At 36.5% G+C, this 10,111-nt stretch overlaps 2 protein-coding genes across 2 annotated transcripts; one reads left to right on the forward strand and one right to left on the reverse strand.

Annotated features, from left to right (window-relative positions):
- Positions 1 to 577: 577 nt before the first annotated feature.
- Positions 578 to 2,904, forward strand: LOC107795492 (uncharacterized). The gene is made up of 5 exons (XM_016618150.2): positions 578 to 804; positions 1,759 to 2,060; positions 2,169 to 2,358; positions 2,531 to 2,561; positions 2,628 to 2,904. Exons 1-5 carry the CDS (start codon positions 714 to 716, stop codon positions 2,803 to 2,805), a joined length of 792 nt encoding a protein of 263 aa, XP_016473636.1. The 5' UTR covers positions 578 to 713; the 3' UTR covers positions 2,806 to 2,904.
- A 138-nt stretch (positions 2,905 to 3,042) lies between these two features.
- Positions 3,043 to 4,047, reverse strand: LOC107795493 (serine/threonine-protein kinase WNK8-like). The gene has a single exon (XM_016618151.1). It carries the CDS (start codon positions 4,045 to 4,047, stop codon positions 3,043 to 3,045), a length of 1,005 nt encoding a protein of 334 aa, XP_016473637.1.
- Positions 4,048 to 10,111: the final 6,064 nt, after the last annotated feature.

The following is a 10,111-nucleotide window of genomic DNA, read 5'->3' on the forward strand; positions in this document are numbered from 1 at the left end:
TGTTATAAATAATAGTGTTTGGCACCAAAAGTAATGGGTGCTTGAGCACCCATAACTCACAACCTATATCTGCCACTGACAAAAATAAGAATTTCATACTATCGGATCGCTACATGATAATTATTGATAATCGTTCATAAAAAATAAAATCTAAAACTAGAAAAAGAAGACAAGTTATCTGGTACAACAGGTTAAAATATACTGATATTGTAAAAATTCTTAACTTTTTCTGTGTATATAAAGTAAATCATCTGCTTTGCTGGAAGGTAATCATGGTTTCTTGTAAAAATTCTTTAACTATCAAATTAGCCATAGAAGCAGACACTAATACTGTATTAGGATAGGGTGTCTACATCATACTCCTTGGGACGTGGATCTTCCTCAAACTCTACGCGAACACGAAATACTTTATGCATCGAGCTGCCATTTTTACTATCGAATCAGCTAAATAAAAATTACAAGTAACCATTTATTAAAAAAAAAAAAAGAAGAAGAAGAGATCAATATCCTAAAAATGAGTGTTACTAGATATATTGATATTATAAAGTTCTTTACATTTTCTGCTATATAAATTAAAACCTATAGGTATATATACACAAAACAACATCTGCTTTGCTAGAAAGTAATCATGGTTTCTTGTTTTTGACATGGTCTGGTTTGTCCTCATCACTTTCAGGGGAAACTAAGAGCAGAATTTAATAGTACAAAAGAAGATGAAGAAAGTTGGAAACTTTAGAACAATAAGTACAAGAATTCTCAGCAGTCTTATATTTATTCAACTCAGTTCTCTTTGTATCTGTTCAGGTGAATGAACCTTATCTCTTTCATTTGCACAAGTTTCTTTTACAAAAGGGTATCTTATTCTTTGTTATATTCTTCTATTATTCCTCTGCTTTGTAATTAAATTCATAGAATTTGCATGTTAAGTTTAAGGTCAAACTTAGGAAGTAGTAGTTGCAGCTCTTTTCTTTAAAAGAATATGCTACTTCAACTCTGCTAAACAGCTATAATGCTCGGATTCTTCGAAAATATCGTCGGGTGCATGTTGGATCCTCTAAAAGTAGTATATTTTTGAAGGATCCGATGCTAGTGTGGCAGTATTTTGGAGAGTCCGTACACCATAGTTAAACAGAACCATTCTAGATTTCTTTTCACATTTTACACATAATTAGATATTCAAGCCGTTAGGTCTTCTGAGCTATGTTGCAGCAGACTCTCCAAAAATGTTGTTTTACCGTGTCAGATACTTCCAAAAAATACACTATTTTTCGAGGATTCAATATGCCCCCGGTGATCTGAAGAATCCGAGCAACAATAGTTTTTTTTTTTGGGGGGGTGGGGTGGGGGGGGTGGGGGGTGTACAACTACATTTCTTGTAGAGATAACTATTTCCGGTAACTTATAGGAGTATTACCTAAAGTTTATAAAGTAGTCATAATTACATAAAACCAGAAATGTCATCCCTATAGGTTACAATAGTCGTCGAGCAGCCCGGTACACAAAGCATCCCCATTCACCCAGGGTACGAGGAAGGCCGCACCCCAAGGGGTGTAATGTAGGAAGCCACCTTGACACAATCATCAATAGCTAATTCTACGGCTCGAACCTGTGACCTATAGGTCACATGGATACAACTTTACTGTTGCTCCAGGCTCCCCGTCGCCCGTAGGTTACAATAGTTTGTTCTCAAATATAAAATTTTGATGCACTTTAACTAGTATTTTGTTTTGACAATAAAAGTTCCTTTGCTCCTTACAGGTTCAAATGCACCACCAAAAGAATTCATAGAGCAGAAGAAAATGTTACACCAAGTAGAGGAGAAATTTGAGAAGTCTAACACAATTTCTAGTAGCAAAAAGGATATTACAACTCCTATAACAACAGTTCCAACAGGAAATCCTACCACATCTACTCCTGTCCTGAATCCAACAATCTCAAATCCTGATTCGACTCCCACTGGGCCGACTAATTCAGTAATGACACCGATAGCCAATTCTCCGGTGTCTTCAGGCGCGAGCTGGTGTATTGCTAGCCGAGCTGCTTCACAAATTGCTCTGCAGGTTAGTGGCGGATCTAGACTAGACGCAAAAAGTTCAAAAGAACCCACTGTATCTAGTCCGGACTTTATAATCGATTGACTTTAAATCCTGGATTCGCTATAATTGCAGGTTGCTTTAGACTATGCTTGTGGCTATGGTGGTGCTGACTGCTCAGCAATTCAGCCTAGTGGCAGCTGCTACATACCAAACACTCTCCGAGATCATGCTTCGCATGCATTCAACAACTACTACCAGAAAAATCCAATTCCAAATAGCTGCAATTTTGATGGCACTGCTATTGCTACCAACACTGACCCCAGTAAGCTAGTTACATTTGTTATTAGTCAAGTACTATGTCGTTGATGACGTGTTACTTATTGAAATGCGTCACCATTTCATTTAAAAGTTTAAACGGTTAAAGAGAACAGTCTTTTAATTACTTTAATTATATTATGTCTGTCAACATTATTAAGTTCTTACTTTGTGTGCAGGTAGAGGTTCATGTCAATATCCATCAACAAGGTAACTTAATTCTTATACTTCTTTTCTTTAACAGAGAAATTCTGACAAATCTTGGGAATTTTACAGCACAAATGCATCTATTTTGAACATAAGTAATGCAAGTGGATCGAGAGTATTTGGCGCTGGACCAATCACACCATCTACCTCATCAGCTGTCGCGACAAGTAGCTTGTTAACTTATCACTTCTACATTTTAGCTTACCTTGTGATACTGCTCGCCTTAATACTGAAGCTAATTTCATAATATTGGTCAAAACAATGTCTCAAAAGCAAGAATTGGAAAGTTTAAATGAAAAGGCAAAACTCAAAAGGAAGAAAACAGATTCAGAATACAAGAAAATATGTCAAAGAAATATGAAACTGTCTTTTCCTTTTCCATTATGAAACTGTTTAAATGAAAAGGCAATACTTACATTTTGAAGGTTCCATTAATTACACTAAACTTTCTCCAAGATAAAATGTCTGTAAAAGAATCAATCAATCAACTACGCCTTATTCCTAAACTAGAAAGTGCGCGATTCATCCTATATAAATTCTTAATATCCCTTGCACAACACTGTATTCCCCTGAAAGGATGACTAACTACAAAACTGGCAGTAGGAGCACAAGCCTCCATTGTTGATGATCCACCATTGTACAGAAAGAATGGATCATCCAGCAACTCGTCTGCGGACGGCCTAACAGACATGGGAAGTAAACATTTCTCAATGATATCCTTCACTCTTGAGTCTTTAACCTTTCCAAGAGATGCAGGCTTTTCACCAGTGATATACACTTTCCTAAGTATTTGCCCTTGATTGTTGCATTCCCTATATGGATATTCACCAGTAACCATCTCAAGAAGACACATCCCGAATGCATATATATCCACCAGTTCATTGTATTCACCATCGTAGCACTCAGGAGCCATGAATTGAGGCGTTCCCTTAACCTCTGTGACGAAATCACCCTCCATAAGACGAATCGCTAACCCAAAATCTCCAAGCTTAACCTGTTTGCCACCACTCTGAACAAAAATATTATCACACTTGATGTCTCTATGAATGATCTTCGGGTTCTGTCCATGAAGAAAGCTCAAACCTTCAAGAATCTGCCTACCCCAGTTCTTAATATTCCTCAAGTCAATACCAGTCCCGTTATTACTCTTCAACATATACTTTGTCAAACTGCCCGAAGGGAATAATTCTGTGATCATGTTTAGAGTTTTTGCCTCGGAATCAAACCAGTAAGAGAGGCACTTCATAACCCTCTCATGGTTTAAAGATTGCAATAGAACAGCCTCAGAGAACAACTTTTCTGGGGTTTTTAATAATGCTTCACCATCTTCTCCATGAAAACTTATTTGGTTCCACGCAATTTCAATGTTTTGAACTTGATCAAACCCTAGGTACACCTCTTTAAAAGCGCCTTCACCTAACACGTCACTATATCTAACGAACCTACCACATGGAGATTTCTCTTCAACTTTGTGTAACCCGTAATCCATCGTAGCTAAAATTCCGACTTGAAGAAAACAAAGAGATTGGAAACACAGAGGAAAAAAGATCAAAGCGGGTGTTCAAAGAATGCTTCGATTGCAGCTGTAAAAGAATCCATAACTAACGACAAATTTGGCTGAAAACGCATGATGTTCGATAGCTTAATATGAGACATTGATTAGGATAATCTCAACCTTTTCATCTCATGAATTTATGCATTAAACAGAATGAAAAAACGATGAAATTGAGTGCCGAATGATGAGATTAATGTAGGTAAAATATAGTGAAGGCAGGCGTAATATTTCTTTTTATTTCGAACTTAGTAGTTATATAGGATTAGTGAAAATACTTCCTTAATTGAGTTAAAGTAGGATTAGTGAAAAGTTAGGATTTCAATATTCCGTTCCAATTATTTTTTCCTTTCTTTCATAAAATTAGAAGCTTCTGCCTTCCGAGGGCGGTTCTAGGGCAGGGCAAGTGAAGCCCTTAAGCCCCAATAATTAAGGCCCCAAAAATAAAAAGTATTATTATATTATTATATAATATTTATATTTATATAATTATTAATAAAAGATTTTAAATTTTAATAATTTTTAATATTTGGTAGACGTAAGATCGAGTGAGTTAATTGGAAAAAAAAATTCACTAAATTAAATAATATATTTACCTTCTCATCAATTTTATTTTTCTTTCTTTATGTATAGTCTCATGGTTCTTACGATTTTACGTTCTAATTTCAACTCCAATTCTCTAAATTAACTATTTTTTTGGTCACATTTGATTGAACCACATACCAGAAAGCAAGTTTTTTTGTGTCTCATCTTTTTTAACTAAGAAATCCCCGAGGCAAATGTCGCAAGGTTCAAAACAAGATGAATAATGAGCTCACTCTTTACCACTTTCACTTAAGGGAAAAATTCAATACCATATGACGCGCACCTAACTCATACATCATGAGTTGTGCTCCCACCACTATATCAAAGTCATGTAGGTTTTTTTTTGTGTCTCAGTATTATATGAATTTTATAAAAGACGTTTCAGGGTCTTTTTAATATATTTTGGTTTAGGCCACTAGTTTTGTTGAGCCGCCCCTCATGACAATCAACAATTATTTACATACTATTGCCCCACAATAAACGTACTGTTCAACCAGCTTCATTCATATTTGGTAACTGAATAACAAACTCGCTGCCTTTAATACTCTTGTCATTGTTGCCTTATTTTAAGTGAGACTGTATAAATTTTATTGAGAATCTCAGGGGCGGATATGTGGCTCTAGTAGGAGACTAGTAAAGCCTTGATTTAGGTCCCCAAAATTTTTAATAATGAATTTTATAACTTTATTTCAAATTAGAAAATATTAATGTTTGTAGAAAAAATAATAAAGTACAAAAAGTTGTAAAAAGGAAAGAAAGGTGTCCACTCTTAAACAGTAAAAATATTTTTAAAACTTTGAATTAAACTACTTAAATCTTCATATTAGTAAATATATTTTCTACAACAATATCAAAGGTAACATATTGCAAATACATGTCTAATATCTCATTTATTTAAATTTTCCTTTTCTAATATAAATAATTATATTACTATGTGAAGTTAAAGACTATGTCATTTATGAATATATGCTATAAACAACAAGTATGAAGAAAATGGCAAGATTAAATTTTTTGCATATATGTATGTATACGTACTAATAAAAAAAGTATAAGACCTCTTATTAAAGTTTGGTTTTAGGCCACCAATTTTACGGAGCCGCCCTTGCTGCCTTCACGGTAAAGATTTCCTAATTCAGTTTGGATTAATCTTTCCTACAATTATTTTCCTTATTTGACTTGGATTGAAAGATATAAGAGATTTGAACTTCAAAATTTTTCTAGATTCTTTATAAAGGCAATAATACACTGTAAAATCAAAATGTGGTTACTTCTAAAATATAAAAAAAGAACATTGTTTTGTTTAGTCACACGGAGGAATATTAATTACGAAATTAGTTCGAAAATTATTAAAGAAGGAGCAACAATAAATTAAAATTGTTAAATAAAGTAAAATAATTCAAATTGGATGGGTTCTTAAATAATTTTAAAAGGGAAATCGACTCTTATCGATTTAAAAGTTTTTGGTTAATCTATTTTCTTTATAATAAAAAAAGCAAAATATCTTTCTTTTTGTTGGGTGTGTGAACAAAGTTCCACATTAGTAAGATTGGAAGTCAACATATAAGGTGTATGGAACTCTTAACGGTGTGAGGCCTTTTGGAGAAAACCGTCCGGGCTTGGCCCAAAACGGACTAACTACTTATATGCATGTCAAACTGCGAGTTACAAGATTCCTATCTATGATTCTTTTACGACTTGATCTTGGGTCTTAGCTGATTGTGCTTGGAGACTTTGATCCGAATCTTGATGCTTGCGAGTTGCGGCGACTTGTTCAATCTTTGGGATACTGAGTGAAACGCGACTGGCAGAGGTCAGGGCCTCAAATCAAATGTTGGAGTCGATCCGCCTTCCATTCACTCTGATGTCTCGGGATATCTTCTTTTTGTCTTTTTCTTCTTTGATTCTGAGTTGAGACTCATCTCGTGGGTCATTTCGATCCGTGTGGCTTGAGGTTAGACCTGCAGGAGAAAACAAACAAACGAACGAAATTTTCTGCCCCAGTTTCACTAGGAAAATTTCGTGAATTATTCGCCAAGAAGTTCATAAAATTGGTGAAGGAAGATAAAAATGCTCAGTTTAGGGTTGGAGCCCTAATACCGACTAGCTGGGGAGAAGTTCAGTTTTAGAGTTGAAACTCTAATACTGACCAACTAGGGAAAAGTTCAGCTTAAGGGTTTTAAAACCCTAATGCTGACTACAGGAAACAGTTCAGTTTAGGGTTTAAAACCCTAATGCTGGCTGAAGGAAAAATTCAGTTTAGGGTTTAAAACCCTAATGCTGACTAAAGGGAAAAACTCAGTTTAGGGTTTAAAACCCTAGTGCTGACTAAAGGAAAAATTCAGTTTAGGGTTTAAAACCCTAATGCTAACTGCAAGGAAAAGCTCAGTTTAGGGTTTAAAACCCTAATGCTGGCTGAAAGGAAAGAGTTCAGTTTAGGGTTTAAAACTCTAATGCTGACTGAAGGAAAAATTCAGTTTAGGGTTTAAAACCCTAATGCTGATTGCATGGAAAAGCTCAGTTTAGGGTTTAAAACCCTAATGCTGGCTGAATGGAAAAGGTTCAGTTTAGGGTTTAAAACCCTAATGCTGACTAAAGGAAAAATTCAGTTTAGGGTTTAAAACCCTAATGCTGATTGCATGGAAAAGCTTAGTTTAGGGTTTAAAACCCTAATGCTGGCTGAATGGAAAAAGTTCAGTTTAGGGTTTAAAACCCTAATGCTGACTAAATGAAAAATTCAGTTTAGGGTTTAAAACCCTAATGCTGATTGCATGGAAAAGCTCAGTTTAGGGTTTAAAACCCTAATGCTGGCTGGATGGAAAAGTTCAGTTTAGGGTTTAAAACCCTAATGCTGACTAAAGGAAAAATTCAGTTTAGGGTTTAAAACCCTAATGCTGATTGCATGGAAAAGCTCAGTTTAGGGTTTAAAACCCTAATGCTGGCTGAATGGAAAAAGTTCAGTTTAGGGTTTAAAACCCTAATGCTAACTAAAGGAAAAATTCAGTTTAGGGTTTAAAACCTTAATGCTGATTGCATGGAAAAGCTCAGTTTAGGGTTTAAAACCCTAATGCTGGCCGAATGGAAAAAGTTCAGTTTAGGGTTTAAAACCCTAATGCTGACTAAAGGAAAAAATCAGTTTAGGGTTTAAAACCCTAATGCTGATTGCATGGAAAAGCTCAGTTTAGGGTTTAAAACCCTAATGCTGGCTGAATGGAAAAAGTTCAGTTTAGGGTTTAAAACCCTAATGCTGACTAAAGGAAAAATTCAGTTTAGGGTTTAAAACCCTAATGCTGATTGAATGGAAAAGCTCAGTTTAGGGTTTAAAACCCTAATGTTGGCTGAATGGAAAAAGTTCAGTTTAAGGTTTAAAACCCTAATGATGGCTGAAAGGAAAGAGTTCAGTTTAGGGTTTAAAACCCTAATGCTGACTAAATGGAAAAACTCAGTTTAGGGTTTAAAACCCTAATGCTGACTAAATGGAAAAACTTAGTTTAGGGTTTAAAACCCTAATGCTGACTGCATGGAAAAGCTCAGTTTAGGGTTTAAAACCCTAATGCTGGCTGAAAGGAAAGAGTTCAGTTTAGAGTTTAAAACCCTAATGCTGACTAAATGGAAAAGCTCAGTTTAGGGTTTAAAACCCTAATGCTGACTAAAGGAAAAAATTCAGTTTAGGGTTTAAAGCCCTAATGCTGACTAAAGGAAAAGCTTAGTTTAGGGTTTAAAACCCTAATGCTGGCTGAAAGGAAAGAGTTCAGTTTAGGGTTTAAAACTCTAATGCTGACTGCATGGAAAAGCTCAGTTTAGGGTTTAAAACCCTAATGCTGGCTGAAAGGAAAGAGTTCAGTTTAGGGTTTAAACCCTAATGCTGACTGCATGGAAAAGCTCAGTTTAGGGTTTAAAACCCTAATGCTGACTAAAGGAAAAAATTCAGTTTAGGGTTTAAAACCCTAATGCTGATTAAAGGAAAAATTCACTTTAGGGTTTAAAACCCTAATGGTGATTAGCTGGGGGCAAAATTCGAGAACAAACAACTGACCTCTTTTTTGAATTTTCTTGTTTTAGTAAAAGACAAAAGGGAGTTTCGTGGAAACTTACCTTTCGAGTGAATTCCTTATTGCCAAAATATTTCTTGTACCCATGTACCTTCTCCTTTGGGCGACACCTGCTTCTTGCACGGTTGTCTTGGATTAAACCTGTTTCAACTTTTCAGACAAAGAACAATTGTTAGTTCGGAAATGACGGTCGGTTTGGTGACCTTGATCGTTCCCGGTTGCTTTGTTGCGTCTTCATTTCTGTTGCGAAGTCCCCCCATTGATTTGATTCATATGTCGAAACCCTTTAGACCGCTCAAGCTTGCATTTCCAGGTTCTGTGATGATTTGCCTCGTAAGGCCTTTTTTTTTTTTTTTTCTGTGTCCCGTTTTGCTTGGAGGTTCTCAACGGGGATTTTATTGGAGGTATTCTGTGGGGATTTGTACAAAAGGAAGTCCTATGGGGGAATATTTACAAAGTGTATTCTTTGTGTGGATCTTTGTACAATGGGGCATGCTGGGTAATTGTTTCGCAGCGGGCTTTCTAGGCTTGGTTGGGGTAAGATCTTTGGGGAATTTTTACAAAGGGACTCGCTGGGGATGTGCTGGGGAAATTCCAACGGGGATTTTCATATTGGGGGGACTCTGTGGGAGATTGTACAAAGAGAGACTCTGTGGGGATTTGTACAGAGGGAGACTCTGTGGGGATTCGTCCGAAGGCGGACTTGCTGGGGAAGATTTCTCTCTTTCCTCTTTACTTTAAACACCATCAAACATCATGATTCATCAGGCTTGGGCAATCGTACCAACGAAATGAGGCATTTTCCTTCATGAAACGGAATTCCGTGCAACCAAACCTGCCACCTGTCCTTTCCGGTACATCTAGAACTTGGGCTTAAACATAAAAGAGATTCGAAGAAAAACAAAGAAAAGATAAAACAAATTTCAGAAAAGGAGTGCCCCCTTCGGGACGAGAAAGACTTATCTGAGGAAGATAATGCTAGCTTTAATGACATGACATGCTCTTTGGACTGGACGCCTGACCTTCCATAGACTTGCGTTTCCCTGAACCAGAACGGATCTGTGATTCCAAACTGGTGGAGCTTTGCCGAGACCTCCTTGGGGTGGAGTCATTCTTTTCGACCAACAGCGCCCTTTGCGGGTTTTCGCCAGCTGACCTCTCTCATTTCTCTTCCTGTCATCGCTTGATAGCACTCTTTGCAAGTTTTTACTAAACAAGCTCTCTCATTTTGGTTTCTCTACTCCCGTCGCCTCGTGGTGCCCGAAGGTTTTCACCGACGAGACTCTCTCATTTTGTTTCTTTCTCGATTCAGAGTGTGCCAGTCTCCATTTGTGACGCTTATTGGTTTCCCACTATCTTTGATAATT

This window comes from Nicotiana tabacum, chromosome 1 (assembly GCF_000715075.1).
Source record: "Nicotiana tabacum cultivar K326 chromosome 1, ASM71507v2, whole genome shotgun sequence".
NCBI classification, from domain to species: Eukaryota; Viridiplantae; Streptophyta; class Magnoliopsida; order Solanales; family Solanaceae; genus Nicotiana; species Nicotiana tabacum.